The sequence below is a fragment of the Cyclopterus lumpus genome, chromosome 21 (genome assembly GCF_009769545.1).
Source record: "Cyclopterus lumpus isolate fCycLum1 chromosome 21, fCycLum1.pri, whole genome shotgun sequence".
Taxonomy (NCBI): Eukaryota; Metazoa; Chordata; class Actinopteri; order Perciformes; family Cyclopteridae; genus Cyclopterus; species Cyclopterus lumpus.
The window spans coordinates 25520726-25543685 of NC_046986.1; the positions used below are offsets into that span (position 1 = coordinate 25520726).

The window sequence follows — 22960 nt, forward strand, 5'->3', positions numbered from 1 at the left end:
GATGTTTTTGAAGTCTTTAGAACACTGCCAGTGTGCAAAATGTTTTATTTTGAAGTTATGTATTTTTGGTTTCTATTTACCACTATAGAGATATACACATGTATTTGAGTGGGAGTGTTGAGCATATTTGTATATATGGGTAGCAAAGCCATGTTAAATAGCCTATGCAGTAACGTCACATGAGAACGTGTGTGCCTGCGTGCACTTGGATGCCGTTGTGCGCGTGCGCAGAATAAACTGAGTGAATTCCCAGACCAACGAGACGATGGTTGTCTGTTGTTTTTCTCCCGTGAATGCTAGCTACTAGGAGCTACTAGCTAACCAATTTGGTGACTGCAAAACGATAGACTGCTGCAGGAATGTCTAAAGCTACACAGGCCCAGCCGATCTATGACGGCTTTACGCACGTCCGCTTACACCTGCCTGCCTGCCGGGGGCAGCCCCAGAGCCGCTGTCTGTGCCTCCCCGGCCAGAAGAGGCAGGAGCCGGACCGCCCACTCGGCCTCAGGCCAGCCACACGCCCCCGCTGTAGCCTCGAAACAATCCAGAAACGACTGCGGGTCATCCCCTGCGGTCATCCTGTGCAGGGTCATCCCCGTCAACACGGAGGGGCTCGCTGCCGGCGGAGCTGCAGCTGACTGGGCGGCGATTTGCTCCAGGGCGAAGGTCTGCCTGTTAGCCTGGTCGTGGAGAGCCCCAAGAAACTGCCGGTTCGTCTCTGCCTGCTCGTGCTGCATGGCCGCAATCCCCGCCAGCATCTTCCCCAGCGCCATGGTCGGCTGGGTCAGCATCTCCGCGTGCTGCTCCTCGTGATCCAAATGCCAGGCCCCACATTGGGCTCAACTGTAACAGGTGTGAGTCCCGGCAAAGCACAAAAGAGGGCAACACAGGGTACTATTTCGGAAGTAACCGGCTTTATTATGTCAAGCTTCCGTTTCCGTTCTGCTTCCGCACGCTCGGTCAGCGTCTGCTCCCCGCTCTTTCCTCCCGTTCTCCAGCTACTACCTGCTCTTATATTGGAGAGATAAACATTCAATTGACCCCAGCTGAGGCGGATTACACATCATGGCACAGTTCCTTTAACCACACCCCTGCTCCCTCCCCTCTGCAGCTGAGCGCCTCTGCCACAATGGCCTGTTAGCAAAGACACATTAACAATATCCAACAGAGAGGTGCCAATTAAAGGCAAAACATCTTTAAGCAGCCTCATTGGGATGGGGTCCAAGAGACAGGTAGACGGTTTAGAAGTAGAAACCGTTGAAGACAATTGGTCAAGATTAATGGGAGAAAAGCCATCCAAATATACACCAGGGCATACAGCCGTTTCCAAGGCCACTCCACTTGAGGACAGATCGGCAGTGGTTGAGGGCAAGAGATCATCAATCTTGCCTCTAATAGTAAAAAAATCTTTTCATTGAAGAAGTTCATGAAGTCATTACTACTGAGGTCTATAGGAATACACAGCTCCACAGAGCTGTGACTCTCTGTCAGCCTGGCTGCAGTGCTAAAGAGAACCCTGGGGTTGTTCTTATTTTTCTCCATTACTGATAAGTAATAGGCTGCTCTGGCATTACGGAGAGCCTTTTTATATGTTTTAAGACTATCTCGCCAAACTAAGCGTGATTCTTCCAGATTGGTGGAACGCCATATGCTTTCATGCTTTCGTGAAGTTTGCTTTAGGTCGCGGGTCTGAGGGTTATACCAGGGAGCAAACCTCCTTTGCCTCACTGTCCTTTTCTTCAGTGGGGCTATCGAGTCTAGTGTCATTCTCAGTAAGCCTGTAGCACTATCGACAATATTATCCATCTGGGACGGACTAAAGTTAGCACAGGAGTCCTCCGTCACATTGAGACGTGGTATTGAATCAAATGCAGAAGGAATCGCTTCTTTAAATTTAGCTACAGGACTGTCAGTTAGACATCTGGTGTAGAAACTTTTGACTAACGGTGTATACTCCGGGAGTATGAACTCAAAAGTTATGAGGTAATGGTCTGACAGAAGAGGGTTCTGTGGGAAGATCTCCAAATGCTCAATGTCAATACCACATGCAAGAACAAGGTCGAGGGTGTGGCCAAAGCAGTGAGTGGGTTTCTGTACTCTCTGACAGAAGCCAATCAAGTCCAACAATGAGATAAATGCAGTACTAAGGCAATCGTTATCAATATCCACATGAATATTACAATCTCCTACAATAATAACCTTATCAGTTTTAAGGACTAATCTTGATAGAAACTCTAACTAAACAAAAAATTCCGATATAAATTCTGAATATGGACCTGGTGGCCAGTACAGTATAACAAATAGAATTGGCTGTAATGTTTTCCAGGTTGGATGTGAAAGACTAAGAACAAGGCTTTCTGTGCCACCTGCATCCCAACTGTGCTCCCATTCCTTAATAATGTTTCTTTTGATTATTGATTTAGTTTCTGCTTTGCTGAATAACATGTCTGTCTTGTTCTGACATTCCAATGTTTGCTTTGTTAATTTGTCTGCCGCTTTATTTCCCTTTACCCCTCTATGTGCCGGCACCCACATGAATGATACCAGAATACCTAAATGATTAAGCCGGAACAGCCTTTCGTACATTTCATTGATTAAATCCTGCCTGCTATGAGATGTGAATGATTGTAATCACAATAATGCTGAACTGGAATCTAAACATATGATGACCTTTCTCATTTGAACCTCCTCCACCCACTGCAGTGCCGTTAAAATGGCCAATGACTCAACTGTAGACGCCGACAGATGGTCTGACGTTCTTCGTTTGACCTCATACCGAAAGGATGGAATGGTGATAGATTATGGGAAGGTATTGATTTTGGTTTAATCTGATTTGTTATTCATGTGTGCAATGTAAATATGATATAAGTCTATTTAAAAGTGTTCTTCCTGAAGTTAATTTGAAGGGATAGCTTTTGTGGCTAAGCATGTTTAAGGAAGTAAGTGATTTCACCTGCACTCATGGTGCAAAGTATATTACCCTGCTGATTGGAGGCTGAGTTTAACCGGATGCCTTTGGCTGTTATGGGGGGAAAGGAACATTACTGTGTGCACATGAGGTTATGTTACTAGGTTACCTTTATTCAGTTCAGTTAACTTTTTGTTTGATTTGTTTATATATACGTTTGGTTCATGTGTAGCAGAGCTACTTATGTAAATAAACTTTGATTTCTCGACAAAGAAGCTCCTGACTGCTTCCTACCACTTTCCAAAGCAACTCGTCAGGTATGGTGTGTGGTGTGTGGTGTGTGTGTGTGTGTGTGTGTGTGTGTGTGTGTGTGTGTGTGTGTGTGTGTGTGTGTGTGTGTGTGTGTGTGTGTGTGTGTGTATGTGTGTGGCAGCTCAATCTCTGACTGAACTTTTTCCTAAGATTAGGTTCATGGACAGCAGCGATAAGCTCTGAATGTTTCCTCCTCAGCATGTATGTGAGAGCTCTCAACCTCGCCTCCTGACCCTCATTCTGCGAGAGGAGATAATTGCTTGTCAGGAATAAATAGAGAGATTAATGAATTCATTAGTGGTGGGGAGTTTAGCTCTTCGGAGCAGCACTTACGGCTATGACACACCACGCCTATTGTTTCACTAGCTAGTTAGCCTTGAACAATAACATTCACAGAGCAAATTGCCTCAAACACTCATGTAAACAACTGAGAAACTGTGTTCTTATCCTGGAATTTAGCAATAATGCAAACAAAGGCACTTTAAATCCCAATTATTCATCTTAATTACTTTTGTCTATGCAAGCCCTTGTCTATGGGAGCCGGTACAAGACAAGACACATTAATCCACATTAGCAGTGAACACTGTACCAGTTGACACTCCAGCTTGTGTTTGAGCATGTGCGATGGGTTGTATCTCCACTTGACTAGCTGCAGCTTTAAATCGGCTTCAGACCTTTAATGCAACACAGAACATGGTGCTGATCTTGTGAAATATACCAGACAAAAAAAAATCATGTTCATGTATTTAGTTGTTTAAATTATTAGTTTTGATTGAAACTTATAATGTATAGATGTGCACTGAATAAATAATTGTGAAATTGTAAGATATCAACTAGTTAGCATGTATCCCAGCATACACCGCTGTGCTTAAACTTCACTTTTAAACCAATCCAGTTCACTTTATATTGGCTTACAATTGCTGAACCTTGAAATCAGAGCTGTTCATTTATCATACGACTCATGCTTCTGGTTTCTATTCTTTAACAAGCATATAGGGAACTCTATTTTTGTATCCATTTTATTTCTTTAAATAGCTTGTGTTGTTTAAAGATGCTAGCTTATGCTTCGTTCCATATTGTATCCAAATGTATTATCAAATTGTATTCAGATTTTGTTCGCTATATCTGTAATATATCTTATGTGGGTGTTGTATTTCTGCTATCTTGGCTAGGACAAACATGTTTAATCTTACTGAGGATTTCCAGGAAGTATGAAGGTCAGAAACAGAGGAACTATAGAAAAGAAACTGTTGCTTCTACCCCTTTAGACTATATTCTCTCTGCAGATCATTCATTTGACACAATATTCCACCACTAGCCAAACATCCTTCACTGCAGTTTAGGTGCTTGTGTACTAGGACGAGACAAGTAATAAAAATCAGAGGCCGTTATCAGAAAGGCCAAAGTATTTAATACAGCAACAGATTGCACTTGTCCAGGTTTCAGAGGTTGCTTTAGTAAGTGGACTAAAGCAACTAGAAGTACAATTTATCCTTATTTAACAGAAGTTAATAGTGATATAAAATGCAAATGGTTAGAAAATGTCCCTTGAACGATAGAATCATACCTCAAACAGTTTACAGAATAGCAGATTGTTCTGCCTATTTTCTTTTATTTATCACCTAACCACTCATGCATACAGAGAACTTCAGATGTGTTCCTGCTGAACACTGCCTTGAGATCTTTATGGAAACGTTACAGGAAGAAGAAAAAAAACAGCTCATTAGAACAAAAAGGAGATCACGTCTGACTGTCTTTCCAAAGCATGTCCAGGAACAGGGTCTTAAGGGATACCTCACACTCATAACACCAGAAGTACCCTTTATACCACAGTGCAAACCTAATGCAAATGGTCAGTTAGTTAATGAGTTTATGGTGTTAGTTCCACGCTAATGTACGTTTGTTAAATCTGTAAAGATAAAGCAAACACAGTGCGTCATCTAGGAGCCTACATAGCATCTTTCCACACACACACCCTTCTACTTTAAGTTCTTCCTACCTACCTCCAACATCCATCTATGGGCATATATGTTAGGTCTTCAACACATATGGTCCATAAAGGATAACCATCAAGTGTTAATCAAGCACTATGAAGACACTAAGCTGGAAAATGTGCCATTCCTGTCATTTTGAGGGAAGCTAATGCTGGTTTTACCCTTTAGGGTCCAGAAATATATTCTAAGAAATGTTGCTCCCTGAAACAAGAACATTATTTTAAAAATAGAAATGGTCCCATGATGAAGGAATTATTTCAGAAAAAGGTATTACTGTGCTTTAAATGGATGTATGGACGAAACTCATTTCCGAGCTTGTTTCAATCCAATCTATTCCAAATGTACCAATCACTTCCAACCAAAACCCTCAGAGCTTCATGTATCCTTTCTTCCTTCAGATCAGATGATTCCATACATGTTGGTGATAAGCAGGGCAGATGTGGCTGCTAGAAATACCCACTACACAGCCAATGCAGATCGTACACATCATTCCTTTATCAAGAAAACCAAAATGTAGATATAAGCTAATTACATACAATAAACTGTTTGGTATATAGATATCTTTTTAGATATAACTCAGCTCAGCTGTCTGTTTTACACTGATATGTGGAAGACTCTGGAGATAAGAGCCAACTTTAAAACTGATCCCCTGTGGTGTGTTTGGAACAACAAAGCCAAAGGTTTCAAACATTCTAGCTGATGTGAAGAACGATAGATGCTTCGCTGCTAATCCCTTCCCAGGTAAGTGGAGATAGACTGCACCACAGAAAAAAACACAAGAAACTCTGCTATCATTGTTCAGCTCAAGTAACAATAGAGCTAGCAGACATCCCAGGATCTGAATGGCATGACGACAGCCAATCAAAATACTATCCAGCAGAAAGTACCAGGCAGCCAATCAGGAGCTCATGCCTAACTGGCTCCTCAAGGGCCAGCAAGTCCTTGTTTATGCTGCATGCAGACGCTCTCTGCCTCTCTGGTTTCAGGTCATTTTGAGCAGAGGCCTGGTGAGATCCCTCAGTCCTGATGCGTCTTTTCCTGAACGAATTTGTATTCATACTGAAAAAAATGCACACACAAGCAGGAAATACCATTAGACACAAAACAGCCAGATCCTCTCTCACAGATAATTTCTTTGCGTTGAGAACATTGGAGGACACCGATGCAACTTTGGCACACAGACTGTTTATGGACGTAGTCATCGTGACGTCACCCATTGTTTAATGGATTGGTTTAAGCCCCAAGTTCAGCATTTTGGCTGTCAACATCTTGCTTTTTTGCAACCAGTGAACAGAACGACATATCTGGACTGAGGATGAGTGACGTAGAAACGCTGTATACGTCTTTGGTGTCGACCTGTCAATCACCTTATAGCCCCGCTCTAAAGCATAGCCTGGTTTATGGTCTATTTGACTCTAAATGGATCCTAATTTACTAAATGAACATCCTGCTGTATTAAAGAAGATTTTAAACTAGAGATTGAGACCATAAACTCATGTTTACAATGTTTACTGAGGGAATAAATCGAGAGAAGTAGAGTCATTTCTATAGACTTCTTTACAACCAGAGGAGTCGCCCCCTGGTGGTCAGTAGAGAGAATGCAGCTTTAACACATTAAGCATAGACTTCTATACAACCAGAGGAGTCGCCCCCCAAGTGGTCAGTAGAGAGAATGCAGCTGTAACACATTAAGCATAGACTTCTATAGAACCAGAGTCATCAGCCCCCTGGTGGTCAGTAGAGAATGCAGCTTTAACAATTGACACTGAAACACATTGGCTTCACTTTTAAGTGTTAAGTAGGCATCTGATCCAACACTCATCCGTTTACTTTCCAGTCTAGCATGAATCCAATACTAATTTAACAGAGTTTCAGCAAAGAAGAATTTCTGAATAGATTCCAATTTCTTACCAAGGCTAGCTGGCGTCCTATGTTTCCCATAGTTATCACCCCAGCAAAGAAGATGCAAGGTAACCAGGAGCGAATATACAGGAAGTCTGGTGACGTATACCTGTGCAGAGCAGAAGCAGCAGCTGTTAATTCTTTAAACAATGCATGCCAAAACGTAACTTGTATTCATTATGCTCTGGTTATCTTGGCCAGACTGACTGTTTATTAAAAAGTTCAAATACAGCAAAGATATCCAAGACAGAGTAACGTTTTAAAATGCTAAGAAAAGGAGAATTCACAAATGCAGTAAGACAAAAAAAAATTGCTTAGGCTTTGCTGGTGGAGGTTTTAGCCACGTACCGCAAAGGTAACCATAGCTGCTCGCTGAAGACTGTGCTGCCATAGAACAATAATTATGGGCAAAGCATAGTGTGGCTATTGCAATCTTGCAAAAGGTTCCTTAATACACAGGCCATAACTATGTGTATGCTGTTGTAGTTCAGCTTGTGTTATCAAATTTATTGTTGTCTCAGTTTTCCTTTTCACACAAACACACACACACACACACACACACATACTGAAAGACTCCATTATAAACCAGGAGTTGGGTGGCCAGCGTTGCCAACAGGGCGATGCTAACCCCCAAGCCAAAGCCGCTGCGGGAGCGGTCAAAAGTCCACCACAGACCGACGGAGAGCGCCGCCAAAGTCAGAGACAGCTGGACGTTATTCGCAAAGTCCACTTTCTGACAGAGGTAGGGTCAAGGACCAAGCTGTAAATGGCTGGTAGCTCCAAAGTAGTGTACATAGCAGTGATACAGTGCAGCACTGCAGTGGAGGTATATGTCTACCATTTAACCGGTTAGCCATCAAATCATAAAAATAAAAGCACTGCATTCCTGTATGACAGTCCACACAAACTACTGCCTACACTAAGGGGGAGAAATATTGCAACCTATCTAATTGTTTTCTCCCACCAAGTATTGAACAGAAGATGCACACTTTAAGGATACAGCACTGGCGTGGTTGATGCCCACAAACACAGCCACGCAGCGCATCACACTGGACCATTCCCGCTTGAACTTGTGTGGCTCACCCAGACAGCTGTCGATACGGGGGTACAGCAGCCCGATCATTGCTGCAAGGGGAAAAATTAAACAGAAGATCAAGAGGCAACACAAACATCTTTTACAACTGTGGTGGCGCAGTCACCATGTCTGGTGTGGGTCTGTCCCGAATGACATGTTCTGGGCTCTGGAGCTTTGGTAGTAATCAACAGCAAATATTCAAAGCAAACCTTCGCCTGCAAGGACACGCAAACCACCAACAAGGAGATGCAAACCTGATATTGTGAAAAATAAGAATATACTGCTGTGATTTGCATCGCAGCTCACATGCTAATAACCTTTGACTGGTTAATGTGGCTTCTAAATGACTTTGTTTTTGCTCTGCCAACAAAATGCAGCAGTCCTTCCTTGGGGGACGAAGCCAAGTGTGTGTGTGTGTGTGTGTGTGTGTGTGTGTTTGTGAGAGCAACAAGCGGAAGCGACAGGCTCAGGAGGTGTAGTGTGTCTGGGGAGGAAGAGAGCCTCGGGCAGGCCTGGTTTGTGCTGAGCCTCTTGGGAACAAGCAGCACTGTGCTGCATTTCCAGCTACAGCATTTCCACCCAGGGGACAACATTTCAATAACACCAGCTAGTCAAGGTTGGTGGTATTTTAAATGCCTTGAGCTGTGGTTTCACAAGAGTGTCTACTCATATATATATATATATATATATATATATATATATATATATATATATATATATATATATATATATATATATATATATATATATATATATATATATATATATATATATATATATATATATATATATATATATATATATATATATATATATATATATATATATATATATATATATATATATATATATATATATATAAGATAATTTGTATATAATTAAGATATTTTGGCATGCACCCTATGTCCACTTCTTATAGTCTATGTTCACAACCCAGCTGGAATTTGATTTTGACCATCAAAATGTGCAGTACTCAGAGCTATTAAGTACTTGTGCTTTATGACAAGACTTCATGCCAGAACACTCAACCACCTCTCAGACCATTTCAGCTGAGAACCACCAGAACCTCCCCCTTTTTAATCCCTTCTTTCCTTTCCTAAAGATGAAAATGAACCAGACAGGACTCACACATACCTGAGGCCGTGCCACAGCAGGGCGGTACCCACCAGGCCGATGAGAAGATGCTGCTGATGACATCAGGGGGAAAGAGGGTGACATTTCTCTGCACCTGAAGTAAGTTCAGCACCAGAGCCAGGAAGACACCCACAGAAAACAGCATGGCCCCTCGGATCGCCAGGTTGGTGGTCCTACAATGCAGCACAAAGGGAATCAGGAGACTAGGAAAATATGTCCAGTGTTATGTTTTATACATTACATTACATGACATGTCATTTAGCTGACGCTTTTATCCAAAGCGACTTACTTATTGTAAGTCGCTTTGGATAAAACCGTGAGTCCAAACTCAGAACAACAAGAATCAAGCAAGTACAATTTCTTTAATAAAGTTAAACTACAAAGTACTATCCGTAAGTGCCATTTAAGTGCTACTAAAGTGCTATCGGTAAGGGACATTTAAGTGCTACTACGGCATTTAAGTGCTACCTATTCAAGGTATAGTCGAAAGAGATGTGTTTTTAGTTTGCGCCGGAAGATGTAGAGACTTTCTGCTGTCCTGATGTCAATGGGGAGCTCGTTCCACCAATGAGGTGCAATTTATAGTGCAAACTGACACAACATGATAGGCCTCAAAGTACACAACTACAGTGTACTGCAACCTTTGCCCTGCAGACTCCATCATATCCTCCCATAGCTATGTTACATAACCAAAGACAAAAAAAAGTATTGTGGAAGATATGGGTTTTAAAAAGTATATATCCCTGTTTTAAGTCATGTTGTTTTTCTTAAGGTGAGCTTTGATGGAGAAGATGCAGGACTAACCTGTTGGTGATAACTGAGATATAGGGGCCTTGGGAAGGCTGTGGCATTTGCCCGGACCCTGACCTCTGCTGCTGGCCCCTGGTCACTGCGCTGTTGCTCATGGCGGTCAGTGTTAGGGACATCCGTAAGCCTAGGTCAGGAAAATACAGAAGGGTGGCTGACGTTGTTAACCACAAGTGAGTTCAATGTCAAAACACAGACAGGCAGGCAGGGTATCAATACACCATGCTAATTCAGTCATTTTAGTGTGATCTTTTAGGAGTTGCTGCATTGCCTGCTGCTCAAACTAAATCCCTGACTTAATGTCTTCTTATAATAAGCTTACAGTAAGGCTTTTTTTTTCCAAAGGAGGAAGAATAATAAACACATTTACACATTTTCCAGTAGGGTTTGGCAACATCCACAAAATCTGGTGTGTTATGATTTATGGAAGAAATCTATCAGTAATAGATTATATATTTCTACAATAATTTCCTATAATAAAGTAATTGTATATGCAATTTAAATTGCGTAATCCACCAATAACCTCCTATGAACCAACTACTGTACTAACTGTATATTTAGGCTACATAACATATTACATTTTCCATACAATATGTTTATCTCAACAATATTTGCTCTCCGATGCACTTTGAAAACCTAACATCAAAAATGTGACCTGTATATAGATACAGTGTATTATGATATGTTGTTCATTCTGTACACATGACATCTATAGTAATTATGTACATTCCTAATAGAGGGATCCTCCTCTGTTGCTCTCCAGAAGGTTTCTTCCTTTTAAAAGTTTTCTTGCAGAGTTTTTCCTGTTCTGATGTGAGGTCCCAGGACAAAGGATGTTGTATGTGTGCACCAGGCACTGCAGACGCCACAGGAAGAAAGAACACATAGGTGCACAGACCTGATTTAAAGCTTTGCTTATACTCCACTGTGGCACTGTAGCACAAGCCTCAGCAGATTGTGCATTAGCCATGAGCGTGCACAAATACTTTTATGCTCAAGGCACGGCTTGTTGCAGTATTTCCGAAACGCCAGAGGTAGTACAAACAAAATGTAGTGTGAAAAAGCAAGACAAGTATAAAACGCAAAAAATATATACTAAAATGTAGATTTTAAGTGTAAATAAATATGAGTATTTAAAAATGACTTAGACGTCTTTGCAAAAGAAAATGTTAAAACTGCTTTTAGAAGTGAACCAATTGTAACGGTCACGTCTAAGGATTCTGTGTAGCTGCCAAATCAAAATGCACTGTGAAGAATAAAAAAGAAAAGACAGACTGTAACTGTCAAAACACCACAACACCTCCATGATGCAGAAGAGGAATTAAAATTATCTGTATATTATATTCATAGCTTACTTTCCCTAGACATGACATGTAAATGTTGCTTTTATCAGTGAACTATTTGTGACAGTCGTAACCTCTCTCTCTCTCTCTCACTCTCTCACTCTCTCTCTAACTCTAACTCGGACTCGGAAGCCTCCTGTCACTTGTCCTCAACGGTACTCCGTAATTCAGCTTAAATGGAGTAGCTCCAGGATGTGTCTCTACTTGTTCAATGCTTCCCCTTGAGCACATTGTCTCAAGTTATTAAGTCAAGAGTAGCTCTTGAAAAGTTATATTAGTACTAACTGATAATCACCCCCTCCATCAACAAACAGTGTATACTTTGCTAACGCTAAGTTAGCTCAACGAGGAGGTAGCGGTTAGCTGCTGGACTACACTCACCTTTAACCCTAGCCTGTGCACTGAGGATACTTGAGAGGCACCCTGGGGACAGTTCATCTCATTTGACTCGGTGTGCTCATCTGAGGTACATCTCCTTACTTCAGAACTAGGATTTTCTAATAAAGTTGAGAATTTAACAATCGGATTGTTCAGGAAAGTAACGCTAACTGGCTTAACGTCTAAACGTTATTCATGAGGCAGCAACTTTCACTTGCTGCAATACAGATTAATCCGTTTAAAAGGGGCCCTGAAACAACTGCATAACGGGAATGTGTTAAAAGGAAAAACGAACAAATAAGAGTACTTCCGATCGGGTCTGGTATGCTAGGCTAGTTAGCTGGTCGTTAGGTGGCTAACCTGGTGTGTAGCTTAGCTAGAGTTTCCGGGGTAGCTGAGCGCGAGGATTCATCTTACCTTATGTTGACCGAAGCGTTCCAATAAGGCTACAGTTGGACATTACACGTGACATTTAAAACAACTCAGCGTATAGCACTAGGCTGCAGGACGCGAAAAGGATTTAGCCGTCGCTCTTTTCTGAGACTACTTCCGGTTGTCAAAAATGAATGAACACCAATCAGCGTCTAAAACCATGACGTACCCAGGTTTCACAAAACGGAAGTATCACGTGATTAGCGTTTACGTTCCCCAAAAATAGGTAATTTGCAGTCAGGTGTACATCATAAGTGAAGGTCATCTATTGAAATGTTGATTTCTAAATGTTTCTAAATATTAATGTATAACCTTAAAAAATTGCGAGAGAATTAGTTTGGCAGTTTTCAAAAAGCATGTAATTTGTGACTAATGTTTTTTTGTTTTTTTAAAGCACATCAATGAGTCATACTGTTCCTTCATTACCACAAACACACACACTGTAGTTTATGTAGACTCAATACCGCACACATTGGTGCTTTAAATACTAAAGAAACGCATTAAATTAAAAAAAACTCTAATGGGGGAAGAAAAGGAAGAAACATCAGGAAGATCAACAGAGGAGGGATCCCTCTGCCAGGGTGGACAAGTCCTCCCACCAAAGAATTTAACAAAGGTGGCACACAACCCAAAGAAATATAAACAGTTTAATTTTAGCTCTGTATATGGTTTCCTCAGTTGCCAAGTGTGTAAAAGTACAATGGTAATGTGTTTAATTTAAACACAGACAGTATCAGCAGCTTATTCTGAACTGTTTCTTTCTGTAGCATGAAAACTACAGTTAACCATGATAAGGTAACTCTGGGCTATGGTGGAATTAGAAATCATGGCCGTTTGTATTCAAACTATTGTGTCGGCAGATGTAATCCCTAAAAACCCATCATGAGCATCATCTGTATATTTGAGTCATTGCTCGTCCACAAATATATTCGGCAACATCTTGGATTTTCTCTTGTGTTCTAATAGGTTTACAGAGATGCAGAGTTGACAATGGATCACTCCTAATCCTCACTCCATTGTGTATTCTGGTGCTCATGATGGGTTTTTAGGGATTACATCTGCCGACACAATAGTTTGAATACAAACGGCCATGATTTCTAATTCCACCATAGCCCAGAGTTACCTTATCATGGTTAACTGTAGTTTTCATGCTACAGAAAGAAACAGTTCAGAATAAGCTGCTGATACTGTCTGTGTTTAAATTAAACACATTACCATTGTACTTTTACACACTTGGCAACTGAGGAAACCATATACAGAGCTAAAATTAAACTGTTTATATTTCTTTGGGTTGTGTGCCACCTTTGTTAAATTCTTTGGTGGGAGGACTTGTCCACCCTGGCAGAGGGATCCCTCCTCTGTTGATCTTCCTGATGTTTCTTCCTTTTCTTCCCCCATTAGAGTTTTTTTTAATTTAATGCGTTTCTTTAGTATTTAAAGCACCAATGTGTGTGGTATTGAGTCTACATAAACTACAGTGTATGTGTTTGTGGTAATGAAGGAACAGTATGACTCATTGATGTGTTTTGAATAGTTTTTAGAAAAAAATGCACATGGGATTTGAGTATTGCAAACACCATGCTTTAATAAACTTTTCCCCAGCTTTATATCACATCATATCTTAAAAAGCCATTTCATTTGGAACAAAACCTTTCTTAACAAACTTTCAGGGAGGACAGTTTGAACATACAACTATCATCCGATGCTTTTGCCATTTATTTTGTATCTAATGAGAAGACTCAGCCGGTTCTATGCCCTGTACTACTCACAGTCCCATGGGAGACTCACTTAACCCTAATAATTAGAGTGATAAAGGAAGTCTGGTAGGTATGTGGAGGGATTGGGGGCTTTCGATTAGTTGTCAAGGGTTACTTGGAGGCCCGCTGACACAGCCAGAGAACAGCCGGGGATTCAATTCATCATCCTGCCTATGCCAAACGCTAAGGGCCTTTTCATTATCAGACCACTGAGTCCCACTGTCGGCTCCTTCAGTATAAATGTGAGTGATAGCGTGCGCATGGTGGGTTGTGGGTATGTATGGGGATGGAGGGGTGGGGCCGGACCCTCGTCATGAATGTCATTCCCATTGGACCGGTGCAGGTCCCGGCTCCAAAATAATAGGCCCTGTGACCTCTCTCTTGTCTATAATTAACCTCTAACCCCCTTCTTCCCTGCCTCACCCGCCAATCCCCAGACAGCCATGATGTGAGAAGCTGTTTGCCAAGCCTCTCATACTTCGACCCCCAATTCTCTCTCGATACAGGCAGAGGCATAAATTGGGAAGAGTATGTGGGAGCAACAAAATAAAAAAGCTGCTGTTCTTGTATTCCAGTGAATTCGTCACATGATAGGAATGACCTGAGCACTCTGCATTATGAGGCTGAATATTTTAAAATTCACCTTATCCATAAGAATATAAATGTATAAATGACAAAACCTGAGAAAGATTAGAGTCATGGTCACATTGACAACATGTGAAATTGAAAATAAAGGCTTATTTTAAACTTCACATTTCATACATAGGTTGAGAATTGTTTTGTAATGCTGCATGTTACAATAATCTACACACACACAGGGCACACAGCAGGAACGTGGAGGTCGCTCTTCCAATGAATGTTTGACATACCCTCTGAATGCGTGTCTCCAACAGAAGAGCCAGGTTTGGACAGACTGACTCAGTTCCAAACAGGAGAGAGAGAAAAGCTGGAGAACACTGGTACCTCCCTGTGCAGCAAACGGGACATTTAACACAACAACATCAAACAAGCAAATTGTGACAACAATAAATAACCCCAGATCACAATACAAAGTAAAATGATCCCTAATGGCTGGAGTTGACATCTGTACATAATGACATTTTGAGGACACACACAGACAATTGCAGAAAGAGAATCACACAAGATGGAAATTAAATATAGAATGAGGGATCTGTTCTCTGTCTTTAGCAGCAGTCAGGGTGGAACGGCATCTCTCATCTTCAGGCAGTGGAAACAGAGAGTCATTTGTGGTGCATGATTGTCTGCACAATTTCTTGGAACTATGAGGAAAATGCAAATGCCCTGTTGCTGGCAACACCACAGAAGCTATGCCAGCATGTGTGTGGCATAATGAATGATAATGACAAAGCGGGCTATATCCCCTGTGAGCAAGCCTGCGGAACAATGATTACAGATTGGCCGGTGTGTCCTTAGCATCACAAGAGACTCTGATTCTAATGCTAATCAAAGCTACCGCCCATTGAAATATATCTGTACTTGCAAGGCAGGAGCAAATAAGATGGAACATCCCAGTTAGGCTGTAATTGTATAATGAAGCCCTGCTTATTTTGATATTTTAGCCCACAGGAATTTATACAGGGACTTTTGGCAGGCCTAACCTATTGCACCACCTGCTGGTCTCAGGCTGGTATCAGGGTGATGCAAGCTTGTTTTTGTTCGAGGGCACCAAGAAGCAATTATCCGCCGCCAGGCATAAAATGTAGATGTATGAGCTTAACTGTATTCTGCATTATTCAATTTGTTATTTGAGGTAGAGAACCTGTTAAAGATGTACATGCTAATCCAGTCTCAGTACGAATGGCACATCTCATAGGATTCATCCCTGGTTCAGGTTTTACCACTCTCGTCCCCACTGCTCCATCAGGCTGCATCAGTCACACCACTCCCCCCACCTTTCCTCTTTGAATGTACTTTATTTTCATTCTGAGGAGAGAAACAAGAAGGAGAGCCAAGGCAGAGTGCTGCTCAGCTGCACACTCAATGTAGGTTAATGGAAGGGAGGAGAGTCTGAGCTCAGGCTGGCTGCGATTGGCTGGCCACCGACGTGCAGCTTCTCCGCAGCACAACCTGTCACTGTTAATCAGGGGCCATCTCTTAACAGTCAGCCAGGGCTATCGGAGAGGTGAGCCCATTGCTATTCAGGACGAAACAGATGATAAATCATTTGTACATAATTAGTGCTCAGCAAGGTTACAACTGACACGTATTTTCATCTTAATTAGGAGGGAAATTTGTTCCATTAATTTAATTTGGTGTGCATGAGTGCCTCTGCACCTAACTAAGTTAATCTTACACCTGTCAGGGTGGGAATGGAGTTGGGCCTTGAATCACAGGGGGAAATGGGAAAGGGTCCTCTATCCCATTGTCACGTACAGACCTGTGAGTCAATTGGACTGCAGTAAATCAGCTTTGAACAGCTACTGCTCTGTGTCGGAGAAAGAGACTGTCATGGGTATTTTACTTCACTCTAATGTTCGGCAATCAGTTTGTAATTACTATGCATGATAAATACAGTGAGATAACCTGTGTCTTCAGTCACTGTAAAAACTGATCCGGGAACTAAAGTCAGCATTACCTCTTCGATGTTTTGCAGCCAACCAATAAGGTAGGCATAAACACTCCTTCATCCTAGAACTAATATTTAAGCAGATCTTATAAATGGGCATTATGGAGAAAAACATGTTCCATCATGGGGGTTGTAGGCCATTCATACGCACAGCTCTCTGATTTACAACCCCAGCAGCCTTCATATATTTGAGTGAGGATCACTGTCTGATCTCGTTGCAGTCCAGTGGGCAGGAGGAAGTCCAAGGACTAGGTCTCTTTTCATTGTTGAAAGCTGTATGAAGCTGTAGTAATTGGCCCAAAGAGTTGGTTCGATAGAGAGGAAGATGGAGAATGACTGATTTAGTAACTATACGGTTTCTAATGGAATTCTCCACTGCTTCTCGGGCACTCAAGCTGACAACCATTACCTGAACTGATGCATAGTCCATTACGGAATCCCCCGCTTTAATAGAGTGTCTATCAGGTGAAATACAGAGATGTCAGGTGCCAAAGCATGCACTCTCACCCATGTGTGAAGGTTTAACCCAACTGTAATGGCTTTTCTTTTAGACATTGCTGCATGGCCTTACACATGTATTTGAAATCAAACAGTGAAAGAGAGGAGAAGGAAGTCAAGTACAGACTAAACTGCTGTTGCTGGATGCTGGGACCCCCTCCCTTTCCGGGGAGCTTCCACACCAGCACACGGTGCTGGATGACGTGGGAGCAGGCTGCAGCTCGTCCGCAGACCTGCTGCTCAGCGGGACCTGGCCGGTTACATCATTCAAATAGTTTTCAGTGACACCTTTATATCCAGCATCTCGTAAAAAAAAAAAAGAACTTCAAACACCAGGATGGTAAAGTTCATTTTTAGAGCAAATTATGCTGATAATTCCCTATACTTTTTTATTTTTGAGGTTGCAATTGAGGATTTCATTTGATAGTACCATCACTAATTAACCTGATAATTTTCTTGATTAACTAACATGTTTTTTGGTCTATAAAATATCAGAAATAAAATAAAATCCAAAGACATGTATTTTACTATCATAAAAAAGAAATGTACGATATTGCTTGGAACAATTATTGTACTTATTCCTCCACTCCTGAATAAAAGCTATAGTTTCTAGTTTACAGATTCATGGATCGGAAACCTATAACCAATTATTAATTAAAAAAATACATACTATACCGTTCATTTTACAACATTTCAGTGAAATTAGCACTTCTACCAGCCTGTAAATTCTGCGAAGACAAATGCATAAAACTTGAAAGATTTAAGATGTAGACTGATAGCAATATGTATTTAAAGCAGCCATCCTGCATAATTAGTATTTTATTTTATACTTTTGGGACATCTGGCTGTTAATATACTTTCAGTGAAATATCAATGCCAATAAGGAACTTTAACTTGTAATGGAATATTTTTACATGAGCCACTGGGAACTACCACCAGTTCAGAAGATGGAGGAGAGGAGAGCCCGAGGACAGCGACAGGAATGGCTGGACTGCCCCACCCTGACAGCAGTATCCAGTACACAACGCAGTACACGACAGAAGCAGAATGCTGTGGGATGTGGAACCATTAACACAGCTACAGTTACATGCAGAATGTGTAGGAAAAAAAGGAATAGCTGTTAATTCAATTTACAAGCCTGGAACCATATCTTTAACTCCATTTTATTTTTAGAGATTTTATTTCAAATGGTCTTCACTACATAGTTCACTTTATATATTGGATTAAACATACCGTAATCTCAAATATACAACATGAAAGGCTCCAGAAAAGCAGTCAACATAATGTTAGCTATTTAAATGCTGACATTATCTCACAACATGGATTAAAGCAAACTGAAACTGATCAAAGATGAGTGTCTACAGAGCGGCTGAGCAGAGGACAATCCTTGTCTTTCATTTAATACTTAATGTTTTCTTTTCCACGAGTCCACAACACTGTTATTCCCAGTAGACACCTGCTTCTTGTCCTTCAGCAGCTCCTCCCGGGCCATGGGCTCGATGATGGCGCCCAGCTGGGTGACCACCTTGGGCTTGATGATCTTTTTAACAGTCCGCTCTGTGTTCCAGGTGCGGCCCAGCGGAGAGCGAATGGTACTCTCAAACTGTGCATGGTTCTGGAAGGGAAAGGGCAGCGAGCTCACCTGGTGGAGACTGATGGAGCCGTTTCTCTTCTCTGACATGATGACGCTGGGCAGGTGTTGATCTTTCCTGGGTGGAGGCGGTGCCGTCTTGATCTTGAACCTCCTGCGTTTGCTGCGGGACGGCTTGAGGTTCGTCCCTCCCCACTCACCCCACCCAGGCAGCGTCAGGTCCACCACTTTAGGCATCCCTGCGTCCTCTTGCTTCCTCTTGTCCTGAAGGAAGTCGGAGATGACGTCGTCTCCAGCAAAGGCCTCTTTAATGAGCCCCCTCTGGTCCAGTTTTTCAGAGTCCTCAGTGTCCTCCATGGTTGGAGTGAGTGGGACTTTAATGACTTTTGTCCTTTTGGTGAGAACTTCCTTCAGCTCGATCCCTCTCTTCCGTTTTCTGTTCTTGCCTGCCGTTTGAGGAGCAGAAGGCAGCTGTTCTGCGTCTGTGGAAGGAGCATTTGCTTCAACACTGGTTAACTGACTGAGAAACTCCATGTCGTCCAGAGTCCTGATCCTGATCAGATCTTCCTCGAGCTGAGCTGCAGCGTCTGCAGTTGCCTCAGCCTCCTGACGGATGTCTGCTCTTCCGGGGAATAGGCTTGTGAACACTGTGAGCTCTTCTTCCTCTTCTGGGTCCTCTGCTGCAGCAGCTGGATTCTCCTCATCGTCCACAGATATTAACGGTGCTGCAAAAATCTCCTGAGCCTGACGCAGTTTCCTCCTGCTGTCAAACTCTCTGAGGAGCACTTCCTCTTCTGTTTCCTTAACCTCATCCTCTTCTTCAATTGTATTTCCAGGCTCCTCTGCTGTGAGATCTACAGTGTCAGTTATCTCTTTTTCTGTGGGTTCTTCAGAGAGCTTCCCGCTCATCCAGGGATTTAAGGAATCCAGTCCTTGCTCTGCATCATTTACAAGATCAGGCAGCAGCTCTGCGTCGCCTCCCGCCTCCTCCGCCTCCTCTTCCTTGTTATTCAGCGAGTTCACTAGTTTCTGGGTCAGCTCTTTGTTTACCTCTAGTTGCTGCTGCATGGCTTTGCGAGCCCCATCATCGTATTTGGCCATGATCGCCTTCGACTTGGCCCACTTGCCACTGTTCTGGTGCTTCAGTGACATCCTCTCCTGCATCCTGGCCAGCTCTATCTTGTTCAGCTCCTCTAAGGCAGCGGCCGGGTCCGTTTTCAACATCTCATCGAACTGCTTCAGGAACTCTTTACGATTCGCCTTGTTCTGCACTTTATGGTATTTCTTGCTCTTAATCTTCCTCTCTCTCCGGGCCTTGGACTCGTAGTAGGACTGCAGAGCACGGGCTTTCTGCAGTTCTGCGCGTCGGATCTTGGCCTCCTCCAGGCTCATCGCCCTCATTGAAGCCTCCTCGACAGGGGTCAAGATGGGGTCGTTGATGGGCTGCTTGTTGGCAGACAGGACTGCGAAGATCTCCTGCTCCAGTGGAGTTTGTGCCTTCCAGCTGCTCACCACCCTCTCCATGGGTTTAGGGCCAGTGGGCTCCTGGTTCAGGGGGAAGACCAGCTGCTCAGCCCTCTGGTTCTGTTTGATGATGCTTTTCCACCGGGTCACCTCTGTGGCTGCCTTCTGAAATGCTACATCTCTCTGGATCCTCTGACTCTCCTGCTTGCTTAGAGGGCACTCAATTGTCTTTTTACCTCGCTGCAGGTTCTTCAGCTGCTTTTTGGTCTTGGCTGGGACAGCGGAGGTTTTTCCCATGGTCCCGATGAGGTCCGACAGGTCGATTTTGTCGCCTTCCCCGTCCGCCTTGACGGTAAACTCAGACATCTGGACGGACGCCTCGGATCTCTCCCCCAGCTTTTTCTTCCTCTTCCCACCGAGAGCGCTGATGGCTTCCAGCAGCTTTCGCCGTTTTCGTTCATCCTCGCAGTCCTCCTCACTGCTCATTTCATCTGCTATATTTAAATCATCGTCGTCGTCGGAGAACACATCTGGCCTCACCGCTGCGATCATATCTGTTACCTCGTAACTCTTCTTGAGAGCCGTTTTACTCACTTTCTTCTGAGAGACTTCAGCCATGTTGGAGTACACATAGACAGAATGGAGCAGCGTGTACACACGTGAGCCGTTAACGGAGACGTTGTCGTAAATTAGTCGCCGCAATGTGAGCAGCACTGTCGCAAAATGTGTGGCTCTACCTGTGAATAATACTTGAAAACGGAAATAGAATATTTATAATTACAAGCAAATATAAATGTGTACAATCTGTTTTAAAAGTAAGCAATTAAGATAAGTAGAGAGCTATCTCTTGAAGAGGAGAGTGACGTCATAACGTTATGGTCTGCAGCGGACTCTGAGCTCGTGTCGTTGCTCCCTCTCCTGGTGGAAAGGGCGCGTGCATGTCGTTTTGTCGACATGTTTGCGCTCATCGTGACACTGTCCCTCGTTTAGAACACAGACCGTGGTTTGAAATCAGATAATACATGTTCTAATGTATCGTTTTGTGTGTAGTTGCCCTTAAAATTAGGCATCATAAACCAAGAATATTGGTAATATCATATGTTCCGGTCATGTGATCTGTCACGACCAACGCTGCAGTTCATCATGGCGGCGGCTACGTCTGTTTTCCACAGAGTGAGAACTGGGTCTAACATTGGTGCCCAGTATGACCAAGACGGCAACCTTATTCAGGTGAAGAACATTATTTGAATGACAGTTTTACAAAGTTACGCACGCTTTTCCTGTCAAACCTGCCGATAACGTTGTGTGCCAACAAATAACTGGTTGACGGCAGCTAATATGGCTCCGTGCACGGTCGGAACACATCGCCTTAACGGGGGAATTGGATATTGAATGTAATGTAACTGTGTAAAGGTCTCAATAGTAAGGTTCAATTCAAGTTTCAAGAACATAATTAAAATTCCTCTAGGCCGCTTCGTGAGGGCAGATGGGAACATCCCATAATGAAACACTGAACTAACCCTGTACTAAATGTCTCCCAGGTGGAGACCCGAGAGGACGAGGAGCAGAGCGTGAAGCTGGCGGAGACCCTGGAGCTGCTGCTGGCTGCGGGCTACTTCAGGGCCCGGATCAAAGGCTTGTCCCCCTTTGACAAGGTACACCCGGAGCTGTGTGTGTGTTCTGTCCTTGCTTTTTAAAATGGGTTATTCTTTATTCGACAATTGCACGTGCACAATATCGTAAATTGTCAATACAACTAACAATCTAGGGGGGAAACCTCAGAGGAAAAAATAAAGACAGACAGGAAAAAAAAAGCATAAAATAAAGAGCACACTCAAGGCCAAAAACTGTGGTTGTACAATTACACGCATGTCGGTACTGTTCTCATTGCCTTTTTGTTAGAACAGCCTTTCAGAGTTGTTTTATACATTTCAAACTCTTTGTAAAAAACAATTGGTCTTTGGCTTGGAAACGTACACTTATGAATATAGAATTTAGCAAATCAATAAATGTATGATATACACCCTTTCCTCAAATTTTCTGTCATAGCTAAAGAATCCAAATATAACATGTTCATAAAATAATGCAACATCGTACAATTGTACAAAACAGACATTTTCCCAAAACTGTTTAGAGTACTGACAATGAATGCCAAAAAAGATGAGGCACAGTTTCAGGTTGAACTGTGAAAAAGGTGCAATTTAAATTAAAATCTTTCTTAAACCTCTTGTGAATATGCTCTGCAGGGTAATACTTGTGTATAATCTTGAAGGAAACCTCTCCAATCTTATTTGTGATACCATATTGTGGAGGAATGACCAAACTTGTATCCAAGGAATATTCTGAGCAAAGTTACTCCAATATGTAATGACATAAGGCTTGAAGACAACTTCCCACTGGAAAAGAGAGCAAATAGCTTGGTTATTATTCTTACTGGATGGTGTGAAACCACAATTTTAAGGGGTGTCAACAATATTAACCATAGAAACATCCGCTGGACATGAAGCTCTTTTACAGACTCACAGAGCCACGAGGAGCAGCTGTTATTACAGAAGCGTCTTCCTTCACTGAGACAGGAACATTGAAGTGTCAAATTAATTCCTCATGAGGTCATTATAAAACCTTCAGGGTTCATCAGCTGATTCTCTAACAATACGTTTCGGTCAAACCAATTCTTCAGAAAAATACTCTTATTTCTGCATAAGATATCTCCATTATTCCAGATATAATATCATTGTGGTGAGAAAATGGGCTTGTAGAATAATTTCTATGCCAACA

General features: G+C 42.4%; 3 protein-coding genes across 7 annotated transcripts in view; 1 reads left to right on the forward strand and 2 right to left on the reverse strand.

Annotated features, from left to right (window-relative positions):
• Positions 1–4604: 4604 nt before the first annotated feature.
• Positions 4605–12465, reverse strand: insig2 (insulin induced gene 2). Of its 5 annotated transcripts, none has more exons than XM_034561806.1 (7): positions 12271–12465; positions 10130–10259; positions 9326–9498; positions 8117–8241; positions 7683–7849; positions 7126–7225; positions 4605–6273 (listed from the first exon to the last, which is right to left on the reverse strand). In XM_034561806.1, the coding sequence occupies exons 2-7, from the start codon at positions 10249–10251 to the stop codon at positions 6232–6234; spliced, it is 729 nt and encodes a 242-aa protein (XP_034417697.1). In that variant the 5' UTR covers positions 10252–10259; positions 12271–12465; the 3' UTR covers positions 4605–6231. The 5 variants fall into 5 exon arrangements, with proteins under 5 accessions (XP_034417697.1, XP_034417698.1, XP_034417699.1 ...); XM_034561807.1 differs by having other exon boundaries at positions 7745–7849; positions 12271–12440; XM_034561808.1 differs by having other exon boundaries at positions 7745–7849; positions 10130–10988; positions 12271–12440.
• A 5809-nt stretch (positions 12466–18274) lies between these two features.
• Positions 18275–20999, reverse strand: si:dkey-251i10.3 (uncharacterized protein LOC553498 homolog). The gene has a single exon (XM_034562419.1). It carries the CDS (start codon positions 20798–20800, stop codon positions 18533–18535), a length of 2268 nt encoding a protein of 755 aa, XP_034418310.1. The 5' UTR covers positions 20801–20999; the 3' UTR covers positions 18275–18532.
• Positions 21000–21109: 110 nt separating this feature from the next.
• Positions 21110–22960, forward strand: part of ccdc93 (coiled-coil domain containing 93) — a 39901-nt gene continuing 38050 nt past the window's right edge. Inside the window, exons 1-2 of the mRNA XM_034561179.1 lie at positions 21110–21412; positions 21724–21837. Coding sequence (XP_034417070.1) covers positions 21281–21412; positions 21724–21837 — 246 coding nt within the window. The 5' untranslated portion in view covers positions 21110–21280. The remainder of the gene's footprint in view (positions 21413–21723; positions 21838–22960) is intronic.